The following is a 17,753-nucleotide window of genomic DNA, read 5'->3' as shown; positions in this document are numbered from 1 at the left end:
CCAGCCATCCCTGCAAGCACCCAGCAAATTGAAATGTTAAGTCAAATACCTCTCACCCATCTGCATTTTATCTTCCAACATTTTTTCACACTCTCGTGTGCTATTGTCTCCTTTTCCACTTTCTTTGTCCCTAGAGGTTTATGCCTTCTTTCTTCCTTTAATATTATTTTACCAGGATTTCAGAAGAGAGACTAGACAAATACCTGTGTTCAGAATGCCATGTTGAACTAGAAGTCTCATGAAGGTTTGGGCCAGATGGCTTCCTGGAGGATGGTTTTCATTATTTCTAATAGCAGAAGTATTTTCTCAAATAAAATCCTGTGCAGAAACCCTGTGTGTAAAACCAAGCTGTCCTCCTGTGGTTTGGGAAGACAGAAGAAGGGGGTCTTTGATACCCCTGCCCTGAAAATGCCTCCGTCATTTCCCCTCAGTGCCCCTCCCCAGGCCTCCACCAGAGGGCCTCTCTCCAGCACTCCCTACACGCCCCCAAAGCCCACCTGAAACTCTTCAGGCAGAGCCAAATTTGAAAATCACTGAGTCATCTACCCCCGGTGTAGACACAGCTATCGAAACACATATGGATCTCACAGTAGCTTATAACAAGCTCCGCTTGTTGACTTGCCATAGGGAAGATTATTTATATCCTGTTTTTTCAGATGTTTTCATCTCCACATTCTGGGATGAGATCATCCTCGGTGAGAACACGGTGACTTTTTGGATACCCTTTAGGATGATGGCTAATGATGAGACTTAATGTTTCTAAGAAATACCACTTTATCCCTGTAAATGCAAAGTGTGCAAAGACTGATTGTCATTTCCCCTTGTCAGTAATAATGTAAGAGAAAAGCCTCAGGAAATGTTCAGTTGCGATTGTGTAACCCACATTTGCCATCCCTATTAGAATTAATTTTTTTCTAATGTATTGCAATCCCTGAAATTCTTCATTGAGCCAGAAATACCTCACCTCTTACTTACAAAAGCACTTGAGGGATGTTAGAACTTGGAAGTCCATTAATATGGTGCTCCAGAATGCATGAGAGTACATGTGCTGAATTATTAAATCATCAGAACCAGGTAAATCTTTTTTGACTGTATGACTCCAAAGAGCTCAGTGCTGAATTTTAAATGAGGCCAAGGACTTAAAATTAATTGGCCAAGCAATGGATTCTGAGGTGCTGAGCTTACTTTTAAGATGAGATGTCCCCAAGTAAGTGGGACCTTTGGCAAAATCATGGAGTTCTATTTATGTATTTTAAGGAAGGTGCATTCACCTGTAAAAATTATCTTCATACACACTGTGTGAGAAATTGTGAAGTAACATAAGGGTCTTCTGGGAAGACATGTATGAGCTGTTCCTGTGAGTGTAAGTGCCTCTGAGTTGCCCTTTGGGTTTTAGCCCCACTGAATTTTTCTAATTGGTGCTGTCTCCCAAAGCACTTTTTAAAAGAGTGACAAGCTGTTAAATGTAAGCAAGGCTTATAATAATCCCATAAAGACATTTCATGCCTAATACTGCAGCAAAAGAAATTTTGATATTGCTTCATAACTCAACTAATTAAATTTGACTTACACTGAAATACAGCAAATATAGGAGGTGCCATTTGTTCTTCAGAACATGCTAATCCACACATAATCGGCCTTTTCGAACTGAGACTATATGACCTTTGTTATTTTTCCCTGTTTAGAAATGTTTCGGCGAAAGCTTTAAGAAAGCTTACAAAGAAAGGAGAAGAGTGAATCACCTACTGTACTTTTGAAATAGGTCTCTAAGAAATATCCAGTGTAGTCATGTTCTTGAAAAAAAATACTCCTTTTCTCTTAATACTAGTATCATACTTTCCTATAAACTATTTTTTTCATTGACCAAATTAATCTTGAATTGCCGTAATATTTGGGATTCTGAGTTGGTACAACTCAGTGTTATTAAAGGCCTGGAGCCAGCTTGGCTGCTGTGGGAACACAGACAGAGCGGTCACTGTAATAGACAGCGGGGAGACCTTTCATTTTTCAGACATTACAACCTGATCTGATGTTGTGGAGAAAACGTCTGTGGCCTCCTCCATTCTCCTCACCTCAGACTAACCATAAAATAAACCTGACTCTTCCCTCTGTTCTTACCTTACCCCAAGATAGATTTTTATTTACATACATATTCATATAAATATAAATACAGTCCTTTTCATAAAGTATACAGCGGGAAGGTGGAACCTAGAAGAGGCTAAACCCTTCTCTCTAAACACTGTAAATATTATGAGAAACAGAAATTCCCCCAGAGAGCTTTTGAGCAGCTGGTTTGAATAATGATTACTGTTTACGCATCTCAACCATTCCAGCATCCCCGAATCAGAACCCATTTCTTTGTTATTCTTATAGGTTTCTTGGTGAATGGCTGAGATAAGACCAATCATAGATACCTACCCCCTTCTCTTGGGTTTGGGCTGGGGATGGAGGCTGGGGAGGCATCCAGCCCAGGGAGTTGTATCAACTGGACAGATAACAGTGATGGAGAGAACCTGTAAAGAAACTGGATTCACAGGAGCTTTGACTATGAGCAATTGGGAATCTGCATATACATAGCCACAGAATCCCAAGTTGAACCAGCATCATTTTGCCAGGAAAGTAAATCATCCTTTTGTCTCTAACAGTAATAATTTTTGCATTATTTCCTGGAGAAAGAAGCAGCGTAGTCCTGTACACCCAGCATGGGTGAGGAAAGAGGTAATCCCATTTCAACGCAATGAAATTTGCTTTCCGCGGCATCTCTCTTGAAGTAATAGGTACATACTGTAGCAACCTATTTATAACATGCAACATATCTTTTAAACTTCATATTAATCTCATACACGTGTACCAATAATTTGCTTAGAAACCCTTCGTGTAAGTAATTCCAAGATACATGTCATTGTAAATGGTAGTTTACAAATTATTTTTTTACACTGTTTGAAAAACAATTAGGTAATCTATAGGAAACCTGTCATTTTTTTATGTCCTCCTCCAAGGATTACCTCTACTGTTCTAAAATAGCACAAAATTTTAAAAGTAAAGCAAGATTTGAAGTGGATCTTTTGGGGAGTCATAAGATTAAAATGGCGAAACAAATTTAATTATATAAGCAATTCTTCTCTCTCACAAACCTGAAAGAAAAGCAAAATGGTATTTGAGAAATTTTCTTTGTCTAATAAATAGCCTCACTTTACAATAATGCCAATGACCCCAGTTTAATTAGGTGCAATTAATTTTGTGCGAGCGAAAGCTGACATCTTGCTAGAGGCAAAACCAGCTGTTCTGTACCCTGTCTTATGAATTTTTTTATTATCACCAATGAGAATTCAATTGTTGGAGCTGTTGCAAAAGGGTGGGAAGCAGGGAGGATAGGCCACAGGGCTCCATTTTATATTTAAAAATGGCTCCAGCGGACAGCTAAATGTTTAATTAAAAGAGCTTCTAGGAATGATTTTTCATTGGCGCATCATCTCTGACAAGTGATCATGACTTTATTACTGCTGTTCGCACTCCCTTTGGACACTGTGTCTGGACCCATGCAGCTCATATGAAGACCGTGTTCCTTTGAGAGTTCACAAAAGCATTCGTTGCTACGAGAAAACACTCCCACTGACTGCAAGTGTGCTGTGTCATCTGGAGGTTTAACACAGTCCTTTTGTTCAATCTTGGAAAATTTCCGTGCCCCTCAGATTGCTCTCGTCCAGATTATCACATGCATTAAAAACCCATGGAAGATATTTTGAAAACCCCCTGCCACCACCATTCCACATGCCTCCTTAACACTTAGGGTTTTTATTTTAGTGATTGAAAGAAGCCTTCTAGACTTATTTGGATATATACTTTTATCACCTGTGTCTTGTACATCTTAAAAAAAGAAGAAGAAAAAGTAAAATATGTTGGTTAAGATAGTCCGAAACCCTCTTCACGTTCAGACTCCAACTCTCCATTTAACCACTTTGCCTCCGAGTTGTCAGTCTTCGCGTTTCCCCCACAGCGTCCCCCTCTGTGCCCTCAGGAGATGCTGTGCATCACCTTCCAAGCCACCGGCCTTGTTCTGCAGGTTTGGATGCTGGAGCTTTGTTGTTCTTATCAGAAGGCATGAATACCTGAACTATCAGATCCCACCTCTTCATGAGTGGTCCTTAACTGGTTTGTTGGCTGAGGGGGTGACAGCTCAGTGAAAGTCATGCCACCAGCCGCTGAGGTGGCTCAGATTGTGAGACACCTGTCTTTAAAGATGGCAAAATATGAACAACCACGCTTCATAGAATCAATGAAATTCAATAGATCTACGTTCTTTTGAATGCGTATAATTCAAATGACCACAAATTAAATCATGAAAAAGAATGTCTTTGGGGGGTGCCTGGGTGGCTCAGTCGGTTAAACGGCTGCCTTCGGCTCGGGTCATGATCCCAGGGTCCTGGGATCGAGCCCCGCATCGGGCTCCCTGCTCGGCGGGGAGCCTGCTTCTCCCTCTCCTGCTCCCCCTGCTCGCTCTCTCTGTGTCAAATAAATAATAATAAAAATCTTAAAAAAAAAAATGTCTTTGGGATAAAGCTTACTCTGCAACCAAGCTTGAGTGATAGCCCAGCTTTTTTAAAACATGAATATAAAAAGTGATGAAAACAGGATTCAGTGTACAAGAGAGTAAAAGAATTTGCACTTGAGATTGTCATCAAATCCAGTCATACCGCTCAAAAGCATGCACAGGCACTGACTCGCCAACTGCCATATCTTTACCCCCGACACATGAACATTACCATCGGTCCGGAAGCAACAAGCATTTCTTCATCTCCAGCAGTTGAAATTCATCTGTATTTATTTGTAACAGGTCAGACAAATACAAGTTTAAACTCTGGGCTGAGAGGAGTAAATAAGCAGGCTGGCTTTAAAAAACACAGATATTTAAAGGTATATCAATTACTTCCGAGTCTACGATCTGCTGCAGATCTGCGCGGGGAGAATGGGATTGAGACTGGGCCTGGAAGGGATGTCAACATTTGATAAGAGAGTCCATCTCCAGAAATGTTCGCTTAAAAGAACACGGTTCTTGCCGCCCTCCAAGAGGATCTCCCGCCCCAAGCCCCTTGCCAAAACCAAAAGGCCAGCCTGACTCATAGGTGAGTCATGCTCCCTGCATAGCCACCATCTGAGTCAGACACACAACCATCTTCTTCCAGCTGTCAGACATTTCATCCTACTCACCTGTTCTCCAACACACAAGTGCTAATCAACTCACCCATTTTCTCTCCTTTTCCTTTTTTAATTCCTGCTAAATGCCCACACATGACAACTCAGAGGAGCTCAAAGGAGAGAAATTCAAAATCAACTGAATTTCTTCCACCAAAAAAGATCTAGGTATATTTCCTGCCATTTTTTCTATGCATAATATATCTTCACATTTTTGTTTACAAAATTGGAATCATAGTTTACCTACTGTTTTATAGCCTGATTTTTCTTCACTTAACGGTGTATCAGGAACATTTGCCCATGTTCATAACTGTTCTTCTGTCATATGTGTTTTTACTAGCTGCATAATGGCCATTATATATTTCACCAAATAAACTTAATCTCTTATTGTTAGACGTTGGAATTGCTTCCAGTTTTTTGTTTTGTTTTTGTTTTTTTGCTTTCTTTTTTCATCTTTTTTTGCTTCCATTCATGAATTTATTCTATCCTTCTTAAAGTGCCCCGGCCTCTCAAAACAGATGCTTCTGGAGTACAGTACCATCTTTGTGACCTGTGCGATTGAGCCTTTGAATCCTAGTTTTCTCGTATGTAAAATGAGGCTCATAATACTTTAGTGTATCTAAGGGGTAGAGGTAATATATATATGAAGTGCCTTAACACATAGTAGATGATCCAAAATGGTAACTCTTGCGCCTGGGTGGCTCAGTCAGTGAAGCGTGTGACTCTTGATTTCGACTCAGGTCATGATCTCAGAGTCATGAGATCAAGCCCTGCATCGGGCTCTGCACTAGGCATGGAACCTACTTAGCATTTTCTCTCTTCCTCTCCCTCTCAAAAAAAAAAAAAAAAAAAAGCAACTTTTTATTTCAGAATGTAAATTGCTTAGAAATCACTTGGTTTTGATTAAGATGAAAGTAGACCACATTTGGTACCTAAGAGAGATGACTGTTTTATTCCATCGTCATTCCAATATCACAAGGAGCCTCATTCTGGTCTTCAGTTCATAGTAGAAAATATTTCAGGTGAAATCATTTTTTTCAACATTAAGATCGTATAATTCCAAGTTTAATTACATGTAAGTGGTCATTAGTGAAGAAACTGGACACTGATGTGAAATTAGAACCAACAGCTGTCCGGGGAATGCAAGTATTTATAGCTCTTAGGAGAATCGGGTGAGGATACAGGGGCTGTGATGCTTCACCAAAGAAAAGCTGATGAATGCCTCTTCTCCTTTTCTATCAGTTTCTTACGTGGTGAGAAGATTCTGTGGCTGTGTGGTGTTGGATGCCCTCCAGCCATCATGCAAACATGTACAGATGGAAGGCCCAGAGCTAGTCTGAGAAAAGGAAGCAGAAAAAGAGATTATGTGCAGGATTAGGAGAAAAAAAACCTAAAGAGGACCTCTCACACCCCAGCCACCTTTGGAGCTCAGCTTTCACAGAGGAAGCCCGATGCCTGAGTCCTGTGAGATGTGGGGTCAGGACGGGACATAAAGAGACATGGTGTCCCCTCTTGTCCCCAGTCCTCTCTGCGGCATGGAATTTGGAGCTACCATGAACTTCTCTGGGCATATGCCTGCCAGAGGGTGGGCTTTCCCATCTCTCCTGCCTTTATCTCCCCCGCCCCCCGCCCTGCTCCGATTTCCTAAGACCTTTCTTCTGCAGTTCCCTGCTCAGTCACCCTTCTTGGTTAACACCTTATTTACTAATGGATGTCCAGGTCATAAAAGTATTCTTTTCTCATATAGGGAGTATAGGGATGGATGGATGGATGGATAGATAGATGATAGATAGATAGATGATAGATAGATAGATAGATAGATAGATAGATAGATAGATAGATAGATAGATGATAGTATCTACTATGTGTTTTTCGAGTTCTCTTCCAATGCTCTGTGTATTCCACGTTTCTGTTTGTACATTATGATTTAATGATCCAAGCACTTGGTACCTGTTGGAAGACTTGGTACCCGTTAAAAAACCAGATTTCTGTTCTTGGTTCAACTACTAACTATGCACCCACTTAACAGAGGGGTCATGAACTATAAAATGCCTTCAGGGGTCAGCAAGAAACATAAATGAGTGAAGAAGCCCAGATACAAGGCAATAGGGAGTAGCAGGGACCGTAGCAAATTAGAAACTGTTATGCCCTGGCCAAAACGGACAGCAGCTACTCAGCACCAGCCTTTTGGTGCCATGGAGTTTGCAGAGAAGGTATTCCCTGATCCTCAGATGAATGAGTGAATGAGTGAACAGTTAAACATCCCTTCTTTAGTATAAAAATCATTTATAGTACTTTTATGTGTGTCTGTGATGATATATGCTGGACCAGCAATATTCACACCTGTTACGTAAATACCAGTCTTTTCTAAAAGTCCAATAAATGATCATCCCATGCATTACACACCGCTTAGCAAAAGAAATGAACACAATCCCACTCAAGTAAAATAAGAAATAGCATTTTAGAGTAGTATATCCACAATAACAAATATTGGGTAGCAGAAGAGGAGGGGGGTCAGGGTTTGGGGATGGGAAAAGTCTTTTATCAAAGGGGTAGCAACACCTCACTTTAACCCACCTCAGCACACTCTGCAGGGACCCATCACACATTCAGGACATCGGGAGCTCACCCAAACCACAATTGTTCTCACATTCTTTCTTCACAACACATCCTTAGAAAGATGAAATGCGTTTATAGCTACCCTTAGGTAATTACAACCCACATTTTATATTTCTTCTCCTTTGAAGGTTTCATGAAACAAAAAAAAGATATAAAAATATAGGTGATTATTGTGCATAAAGTCTTTGAATAATGCATCAAAGATCCATTAAAATACATGTAAATAACATATTTTAATGGCTCAGCCACAAACTAGTTGGGGATATTGAGCAACAAATGATAGAGCGGGGCCCGTGGCTCTCACAGCCACTCTGGCTGTGGATAGAAAATGAGCAAGGCACGTTTGAAACCATAAGCATATGGATAGTTCCTTCTTGGTCTGCTTCTCGAGGAAAACCAAACAATTACCTTAGAATTATAAGCAACTGCAGGAGATATAAGCCCACTAAGATTATATTAGTAGACACACAGGCAAGAGCTAATAAACCCAGACCTGAGGTTAAGTGTAGTATGGGGGGAAGGGCCCTGGATTCAAAAGCCAGAGGTTCAGCCTGTAGTCTCTTCTTTGTGACCCTGTACCAGTTATCTGTCACCACAGTGATGATGTATAATCCAAAAAACACCCGTATCAGTGGCATAGAGTAATAAACATTGATTTCTGCTTAGGAGCCTCTAGGTTGGCCTAGCAGTTCTACTGATCGGAGATGGGCTCCTGTGGGCTTACTCGCGTCTGCAGTCCGCTGCAGGTGGGTGAGGTGCCTTTACCGCCCTTGGCCGAGCTCTCTTGGGCATTGCGGGCTTCAGTAGGGACAACTGCTGATGGAGCTCGGTGCTAGGAAGTCACTCATCTGCCAGCAAGCGAGCCTGGACTTGTCCTGAGGGGGAGACTTGGCACTGGAACACTGGTACTTCGTATGCATCCTGTTGGCAAGACATATCAGAGGCCAGCCCAGGGGAGGGAAATAGACTCCAGCCCTTGATGGGAGAAACTGCAAGGTCACATTACAGAGGGGGCAGGTACAGGGAGGAGAGAATCGGGACCATTTTTATAAATCAGGTTGTTACGGGTCTGGGGAACTTTTTTGACTTCTCTGAGTAACTAACTCTTACCTTGCCTGTTATCTGCAGGTGGTTGTACAGCCCAATGAGGGAATACAAGTGAACATCATTTTAAACTCAAATTCAGTGCAGCAGTTCAAGTGAAGTTAGCTAAGGGGTGGTGGAGGGGAGGTAAAAACCACAGAATTTTAAACGTTTCTGGGTAGACACCGGCGGTCTAAGCTGGTGCTGGAAGACTGCTATTTCTAAAATCAGAAAACACCAAGTAGTTCTGGGGTTCAGAACGGGCCTCACAACAGCCCAGTCCCAGTTACCTCAAACCACAGCCAAGGACAAAGGCCAGATTCACAGTGGCTACCGCCCTACTGGGAATCACAGCAAACTTTAGGATCAACCATCACATCAGGGAATAAACTGGTCTTGCCCTTGTATTTTGGAAAAAAAGTATTATCTATATACCAGATTATATTATCACTTGGCTAGGTTTTTGAGATATTGTCCTCTTAGTAGTTCAAAACCTTTCACCTCTGCCATCACTTGGCTAGGTTTTTGAGATATTGTCCTCTTAGTAGTTCAAAACCTTTCACCTCTGCCATCCTCTTGGCATTGTGCATATTTTAATAATATCCCCGGCAATGGTAGTTGGAAGTCAGCATAGGCGTTTTACAAAAAAAGGTCTTCCTCGCCCTAAAAGCCAGGCAGATGTTTGTGCTGAACGCCCTCCCGACTAAATGCCTTCCTGCTGCTGGCGAGCAGGCACTGTCACTAAGAAAGCCCCTTCCACTCACGCTGAGATGCCCAGAAGACACAGTCTTTGTGTCTTCGTATTTCTGAGCATTCTCCAGCCGGAACACCCTCTGTTCAGGTCCCAGGGCTCCCTGTCAGTAACTCCGGGCTGCGGTGTGCTTTTTCACTGCCTCTCGTGGTTCATAAGGGGAAGAGGTTTCTGGGATAATCAGAAGGACACAGACCTTCCAGCTCTAATATCGACAGGCAAGGCAGACGGCAGGCAGCCTTTTGCGTGCAACACTACTAAATGCTGCTCGAAACATCAAGCAACCTTGACTTGGATACCTTAAATTATATCGCTAATTAAAAGATGAGGATCATGTTTTGTTTTCACCTCTGACGGTGCTTGAGAGATCCAGGCAAATTAGACCCCTGGCAGCTTGGATTTGGCAAAACTGTGTAGCCTGGGTCTAAGTGAGGCCGGGCGCACTGCAGTGTGCGGGACCGAGGCCGGGGACTCCTGGTTGCAGGAGTGAGCCTCAGAGCAGCCGTGCTTCCCCCCCCCCGCCCCGGGGCGGGGTGGGGAGGAGCAGAACAGGGGTTATCATTGCTTGACCCTGTGACACAGAGGCCTTCGAGAGCACCAGGTGGCCCCACTCACCCCTCAGCCAGACTGCTGTTTGAGATCTGCGATTGAGTTTCCCCAAAGCCGTCTTCATCTTAAAACCTGCTTAAAGGCTAAAGGCAAACAAATCCTTCTTGAAACCTGAGTCCATTTTACGATGTCTTTACTAAAATCCTCTCTGAACCATTAGCTGTTATGTCATATAATTTCCTTTTCCTGAGAGTAACATTCTTGGTGACTACTGCTGTAAGGAATTATAAGTCTCACCCCGTAAGAAGTTCTGTTCAGTTTCCCACGGTGATAATGTGGTACTAAGGCGATTTTCTGAATTTCTACCTGAGGTGTTTTTTCATTTCATTCTGACTACTAAATCTTTCTCTCTCTTTTTTTTTCTTTGCCTTTCCTGAGTTAGAAATGCTGTATGGTTTGGTTGATTGAGGTCTGCGTTGATCCTTAGCACAAAGGTCAGTTGGGGGCAGAATGACAGAATTTATGATCAGACTTTCTTCAGAATGAAAATATATATCCCCGGATGTTTTAAACCTTATTTTGTAATGGTATCAGGGGTTATTGTATTTTTTTATAATCTGTGCACCCAGTGGCAGACACTTCTTTTCAAGACTTTAGCAGTTCAATAAATAGAAAATGTTACATACTCCTAGGTTCAAATTAAGTTTAATTTAAAATGCCTTTTTAATTTTAAAATATGCTTTTAATGTGTTTTGTTTAATTTGCAGTTTTACTTCCCACTATTTCCTAATCCATATATCTTGAGTTTTAAATTAAAAATGAGTTGATTGGAGGGGGTGGTTGACAAACTACAGATAATTAATTTTAAAACTTAATTTATGTGGGATCATAGGGTAACCTGAATATAGTAGAATTCTCCAGGGGAAAAAAAAAAACTCCAAAGCAAGAAAATTAAAAGGCAATAAATCCCAGCTCAGTAGAAGTCCAAACTGCCTAATAGTTTAAGACAGCTTGAGGACACTCTGTCAGAGCTACTCAAGGCCAGGCGAGGTATTCAAGTAAGTGACTTTAGAGGTCCCTTTACAAAGCCGCATCACCTTTAAAATTCTGTATTCCTTTGTCTGGGCTTTCAGAAAGTAGAAAAAGGAGGACTATGAATATGTACAGAGTACTTACCCTGGGCCTAGCTCTGAACTAATTTCATCCTTCCAACAAAACGTGGAATTATTCACCCCATTTTACTGATAAGGAAACTGAGGTTCACAGAGGTTAAGTAATGGGCCCAGAGAAAGAAGTGAGGATTCAGAACCTAAGTCCGACTGACTCCAAGCATCCTGAGCTGACCACAGCAGAACCTGTGCCTTCCAGGCTCCAGGCTCCAGGCTCCAGGCGTGGCGAGGGCCTGGCTCCTTGTCTGCTCAGGGGAAGGCTGTCTTTCCTCACTGGATTTTCAGTAATTCCAGAAGTTACCAATAGGTGGCAGTATATACACATAACAATGACAGTGCCTGTGTTAAATCGGTAGATTTTCTTTTTCCGGGTTCCCTATCGTTGTCAAAGAATCACTTTATGTGAGTCATCTGAGCAATTTATACAAAGCATCCCTGCCCATTGGAATAAAAAAAGATACTGTCAACTACCAGCCGAGTTGCTCTTTGCATTCCTCCCTGTGACAGTAATAATGCCAGAGCAGTTCACTGTTGGCTTCCTAAACCTGGCTTAGACAAGTCTCCTTATGATCCCTTGCTGCTGAGGAGCCTCGTTTGCCTTTTCTTCTATGCTGACACACAGACTGGGACCACTAGGGAGGCTTGGAAAATTACTTCTTTAAAAACTCTTCATAGCCAAACAGTATTGAAATGTGTTCAATTTCAAAAAAAAAAAAAAGGTCAGGACAGAAGTTGTATCTGTGGCCCACCCTCGTGTGGAACAGACACACCGCTGGGTGACCCTCTGTGGCCAGCTCAGGTCATGACATCAGGGTCGTGAGATAGAGCCCCACGTCGGGCTCCGTGCATGGAGTCTGCTTGAGATTCTCTCGCTTGTGGAGCTGCAGGATTCACCACAGACATAATGAGTCCTGGAGAAGTCTCCACCTCTGAGGCTCTTTGTGCTCCAGGCACTCTGATGGGTTGCAAGGTTGGGCCCTTCTGACTGGGCTCGGGGTTTCCTTAAGTTTCTCTAGGGTGAACCTGTGGTGTATTTTTTTAATGACATAAATGAGCTCCCTTGGGTGGCTTTTGGCAACTTACTCAAAGCATAGTTTTCCTTCAGACAGCCCTATTCTGCCTATTTGGGGGAGGGAAAAAAGGAGTCTTTCTTCAGAGAGCCGTGGCCCTGGAATGCTGGCTCTGGTGTACTTCTTTGAATTGTTCCCATGGGACAGGACACTAGATGACGGCAGGCTGAGGAGCCCATTCATCTTTATCAACAGGAATGTAAACTCAGTGACTCCACACGTTTTTATTATGCACCCACCATGTGTTTGGTATTGTGCCGGGGGCTATTATATGTGGCCTTAAATTATCTTCCACTTAACATGAAACTGGTGTGGAAAAAAACAATATTAGCAAAAGTTATCATTTATCAACTTATGAACTCGTTAAGTTATCATCATTGTCCTTTAGTAAAAGTTCTCATTTGTAAGTTGGGAGTGATATTGGTCACCCGCTTCTCCACACGAAGAACACCTAAAACTGCTTTCTGTTACCAAAGCCAGACAATTGTAACGCATGCCCCCAGATAACAAATAGCTGAGCAGAACTGGTGTCCTGTTTGCTTCCGCGCAGGCTGCAGAGTGGGATGAACCTGCAGATATGCTTCGTCAACGACAGCGGCAGTGATAAGGACAGCGATGCTGATGACAGTAAGACTGAAACCAGCTTGGACACCCCCTTGTCTCCCATGGTGAGTCCAAAGCCACCAAAGCTCTGTGTGTGTGCTTTCCTGGTCACCCAGCTTCTTTTTTGTTGCTGTTAGTCAGGAAAAAAACATGGCAGAGATTAAAAAAGGAATGTCTCGTGCCATTTCTTGACATAGCGTGCTCCTAAAATTTGGCAATGAAGAATCAAAGCTGTGATACAACAAGGAGACATAAGCTCTGCTAAAGTTAGCAACTACTTTCACATTAAGCCATGAGAGAAATCACATATGCCCCAGAAGATTATGCTAGATGCCAGTCCTTCTCCATTGGGCTTAGAAACATTAAGTGCAGAGCAGCAGTGGGACACATCTTAAAAGGCAGGGGCCGGGATCCAGGTGAGGATGGGAGCGCTAGCATGCAGAGACGTTGCTCAGAGAAACCAGCAAGATAATGTGCATAAAACATTCCTTACGCATTCCTTGCACACATACTACAAAGGGTGACTTAATGGTCCAGGCCACTAATTGCTGGAATCCTTTACTCTCTGTGAAGTCTTTATCACCTTTCTTACCAAAGACCAACCAACAGGAAACTGTTGGTCCATGAGTGCAGGGCAAGGTCAGAACTCCGTTGGATGCCTGAGATCCTGTCCACTCCAGAGAACACACTGCCTTAGCTCTGGGTTAAATATTTTGCTGTGTCTGATCCCTTCAGGAAAGTTTTGAGACCAAGAATCAAAGGGACATCTCAAGTTTATTGTCATAAGTAGATTCTCCCTATTGTTATGTGACTCTGCTAAAATCAGAGTCTGTTCTTGGCACTGAGGAAAGAAACCATCTGCTTTAATGTTATTTGAGATTCGTACAGACCAAATCAGGTGGCGAGTCATGTTGATGGAGGGAGGGGACTCTCTCTCAGCCACTCTGGGAGGGCCCAGGGACTGCTGTAGCCCATCTCCAAAGATGGCGCCTGACACAGAAAGCTCAGGGCTGCTCTTTTTCCCTTCACAGAGCAAACAGAGTTCTTCCTATTCTGATAGAGACACTACTGAAGAGGAATCCGAATCCCTGGATGACATGGATTTCCTCACAAGGCAAAAGAAATTGCAAGCCGAAGCCAAAATGGCCCTCGCCATGGCCAAACCAATGGCCAAAATGCAAGTAGAAGTGGAAAAACAGAACAGGAAAAAGTCTCCCGTCGCTGATCTCGTAAGCAGTAGACGCTGAAACGCCAGAGAGTGTTTGGTGGCTGCAAATGGTTGACGTGGTCCCAGTTCTTTCCCAGAGTTATGCAAACTTGGGTTTCTACAAGGCAGTTTGTAAAAAGTACTGTCATTGAGAAATATTTAAGTTTGTTTCTTTTTCCTTCCTACTGTATCACTGAAAGATTCATAAGCACCAGATTACACGAAAGTAAACTGTTCTTGATTCATATCTACTGTATTTCTTAGAGGTGGTATTAGCTGTCCGGGGGATATTTTAGTGTCATTAAAGCAGTATCAGTTTAGAACCTGCTGGTTGTGGTAAATTCACTATCGTCTTGGCTGTCATTCCCGCCTTTCGGGGAAGACAGTATGGCATATTGGATAAAGGCCCTGGGCTTTGAAGTTCAGCGCTGCCATTAACTTGCTGTGGGGCTCTGGGCAAGTTACTGAAGTCTCGGTTTTGTCATCTATCAAATGGGAATAATAACACCTTTGTGAGAGCACGATTGTGAGAATTCAGTGAACAAAGCATCCAAAGCACACAGCACAGTGCTTGTAACATGGTGCAAACTCATAAAGAGCGGATATTATTAATTTTACCCATGTCATTGGTATTCCTGGAGCTCCCTAGTCATTCATTTGTGGACATGATCACTGACTCACGGTTGTCACAGCCTGTGTTCACGACCAGTCGGATAGCTTTTGATCTGAGTAGTGTAGCATTTTGATGCCAGTAGGGTTTTGGACAACGTGGTGTATGGGGCTGGGGGACGGGGAGCTCGCACTGGGAAGCTCAGACTGGGAAAGCTGTGGAGCGCAGAACCTGAACGGAAGTGGGTGAGAGCGGGTCTGTCAGGAGAAAAGTGGGTCTTGTGCTCAGTGCCCTGGCTGCTCGGGTCACACCTCCGTTTCTTCCCTCTGCATCTTCAGCTACCACACATGCCTCATATAAGCGAATGCCTGATGAAAAGAAGTTTAAAGCCCACCGACCTGCGGGACATGACTCTTGGGCAGCTACAAGTGATAGTCAATGATCTCCATTCCCAGATAGAAAGTAAGTGTGCGGGGTGCTTGAAAATGGGGTGTGTCAAGTGTGAAACATCGTGGGATAGTGCTACCTCCTTGATTCACTTCCTTTGTCCATTTCCTTGGGTTCCTCCTGCGTGCTGCAAGAGAAGGAAGAGAATCACAAGGCTCTGTTTTTGGTTTTTTTACTGTACAATGTTCAGAAAGTTCAAGAATTATTCAAGTTCACAGAGGTGACAGGTCCTTTTTATTCATCTCAAACCCCCAGCACCTAGCACAGTGGCTGGTGTGTATTTGGCTCACGACATGTGTTTCTAGACTACAATTTGGTAGTTACACTTCATTAATTATGCAGTTATACCCTCAACTTTACTTGTGTATCTGTTCATTTTAGGTCATCAAGTCAGATTCAGCTTACTTTGTGGGACTCCAGGTGGGGAAAATATGTATGACCAGCATGTGACAATTACAGGATGACAAATTATGGGCCTTTTTCTCCCCATAATAAAGAAGGGTCTCCCAGAGAAGTGTGCCAAGTAGGTGGCAGATGAGTGGCACTCACTTGAGGTGGCTGGTTGTGCAGAAAAGGGCAGTCAGTTGCTCGGCCTGATGAGAGAGAGAACATAGAAGATGCCCACTTGGGCAGTGTGGTTAGTCCAACAGAACCCATGTGCCCTCCAACCTTTGGAACATATGATTCTATAAAATTTACAGGTTAAAAACCACCTAAGAGACACACCAACCACATGCATTCACACGAACTAACTATGAAAAAGCACTTAAGAGCCCACCAAGGAATTTGTACACAGACTGAATGTTTTATTAACGATTTATTTATGGGGCACCTGAGTGGCTCACTCTTGATTTCAGCTCAGGCCATGACATCAGGGTCGTGAGATAGAGCCCCACGTCGGGCTCCGTGCATGGAGTCTGCTTGAGATTCTCTCTTTCCCTCTCCTTCTGTCCCTCCCCACTTTCCCCAACTGGCAAGCTCTCTCTGAAAGAAAAAAAAAAAAAAAAAGATTTATTTATTTGTTTAGGTATGATGGAGGTATTGTGGGTATGTTAACTTTTTTTAAAAAAAAGAGCCCTGTCTTTAAAGATACATACTGAAATATTTACAGATGAAATGATAACAATGTCTGAAATTTAAAATAATCTGGTAGGAGAAGGGGAGATAGATGTGTCAAGATTGGCCATGAGTTGATCCTTTTTGAAGCTGGCTGGGTGCATGGCCATGGGGATTCATTAAATCAGTCTCTTTGCTTTTATATCAGTTTGAAAATTTCCAGAGTTAAAAAGTGGAAAACTCCATATGGGAAAAAAATTTCCATGCATTATGTGGGCCCTCTACTGAGTGCTAGTATAAAAAGCAACTCCACTGGGATTTTTTTTTTTAATTTTTTAAAAAGCTACCCTAAGAACATAGTGAAAAAAATAGAATTGGGCATATTCAGAGTTAATATGTTCAGTGTTGTTTTAAAATCAAGAGAAAGGGTTTGACATTCTAATTAAGAAACCATAGATTCACAGGGTGGTTTTTTTTTAATTCTACTACATTTTGATTTTAGTTGAGAGCAAATTACTAGGACTATAATTCTTTCAAGGACCTAAAGGCTTTCTGATATTTTATCACTGAAACATCTTCCTTAGGCTTCTAAATACTAAAATTATCATCTAGCTCCTTTCAGTAGTCGATGAATTTAGACCTCTTTGTATGATTTTTTTCCCTCCTTTTTTTAAATTGGAAACTAGTCTGAACTAAAGGCAGATCAGTGCATCGTTTGAAGTCAGGATCTCTAAAAGCATTTCCAAGGAGGACCTAGCTGAATACCTCCTTCCTTTCTTTTGTTTCTGGGCCCAGAGCTCTTGCTGCTAAGTGAACGCTATGGCCCATGCGTCCGTGTGTCGGGACCTAGAAGCTTCGATCTAAGGGTAAAAAATCAGAGAGCCCCTTGCTCGTTCCTGTTTTTCGGGAACAGGAGCCAAATTCACCCAGTGCACTGGTTTCAGGAGGATTAGAAATGTTTCTCTCTCTGTGTGTTTGGTTCCCAGCATAAACCCTAAGGAATCTTTTCCTTGGCACTCACCCGGGATTTCAAGGTCTTACGCACCTGGCTTTTGCATAACTTGAGATAGGACTTAGATATTACTGAGAACAGCCCGCCCTGGGGCTGTTGCTTCTGTGGGCCATAGGAGGCCTTGGAGCATCTCTGAGGCCCCTCCTCTGCTGATGCTGGATGTCCCTCCAGCTGTTGGGGGTGGGAGCATCCTCAAGACGGAAGGTGGAAAACTTAACATGCCCCAGACATTTTTGTTCACATTTGCGCAAAACAAAACCCTGCTTTTTCTAGCAAGCTATTTCCCTAACAACTAACGGTTTCGTTTCCTACTTTAATGTGAATGTCATTGGAAATCCTTCAAACTGTGGTCCTTTTCTTCCAACACTTCTGTAATTGTGCAAA

At 42.7% G+C, this 17,753-nt stretch overlaps 1 protein-coding gene and 1 long non-coding RNA gene across 9 annotated transcripts in view; one reads left to right on the top strand and one right to left on the bottom strand.

The window, feature by feature from the left end:
* Window positions 1–17,753, top strand: part of SCHIP1 (schwannomin interacting protein 1) — a 531,518-nt gene that overhangs the window by 508,894 nt on the left and 4,871 nt on the right. For all 6 annotated transcript variants that reach the window (XM_073897989.1, XM_073897987.1, XM_073897985.1 and 3 more), the window contains 3 exons: window positions 12,985–13,102; window positions 14,069–14,266; window positions 15,193–15,316. In XM_073897989.1, coding sequence (XP_073754090.1) covers window positions 12,985–13,102; window positions 14,069–14,266; window positions 15,193–15,316 — 440 coding nt within the window. The remainder of the gene's footprint in view (window positions 1–12,984; window positions 13,103–14,068; window positions 14,267–15,192; window positions 15,317–17,753) is intronic.
* The window catches only part of LOC141373702 (uncharacterized), a 113,433-nt gene continuing 99,896 nt past the window's right edge, over window positions 4,217–17,753 (bottom strand). The window contains exons 3-6 of one of the 3 annotated variants that reach the window (XR_012379951.1): window positions 15,851–15,894; window positions 15,381–15,428; window positions 7,771–8,733; window positions 4,217–6,529 (exon numbers count right to left, since the gene is read on the bottom strand). This is a non-coding gene — a long non-coding RNA (uncharacterized lncRNA). Of the gene's footprint in view, window positions 8,734–15,380; window positions 15,429–15,850; window positions 15,895–17,753 lie in introns of all 3 variants that reach the window. The other 2 variants (XR_012379952.1, XR_012379948.1) reach the window with 2 other exon arrangements.

Source organism: Callorhinus ursinus, unplaced genomic scaffold (assembly GCF_003265705.2).
Source record: "Callorhinus ursinus isolate GAN/ISIS: 27379988/994484 unplaced genomic scaffold, GSC_fseal_2.0 scaffold1, whole genome shotgun sequence".
Lineage (NCBI taxonomy): Eukaryota > Metazoa > Chordata > Mammalia > Carnivora > Otariidae > Callorhinus > Callorhinus ursinus.
Note: the sequence above shows the minus strand (reverse complement) of the source record. Positions and strands in the feature narration are given on the sequence as shown.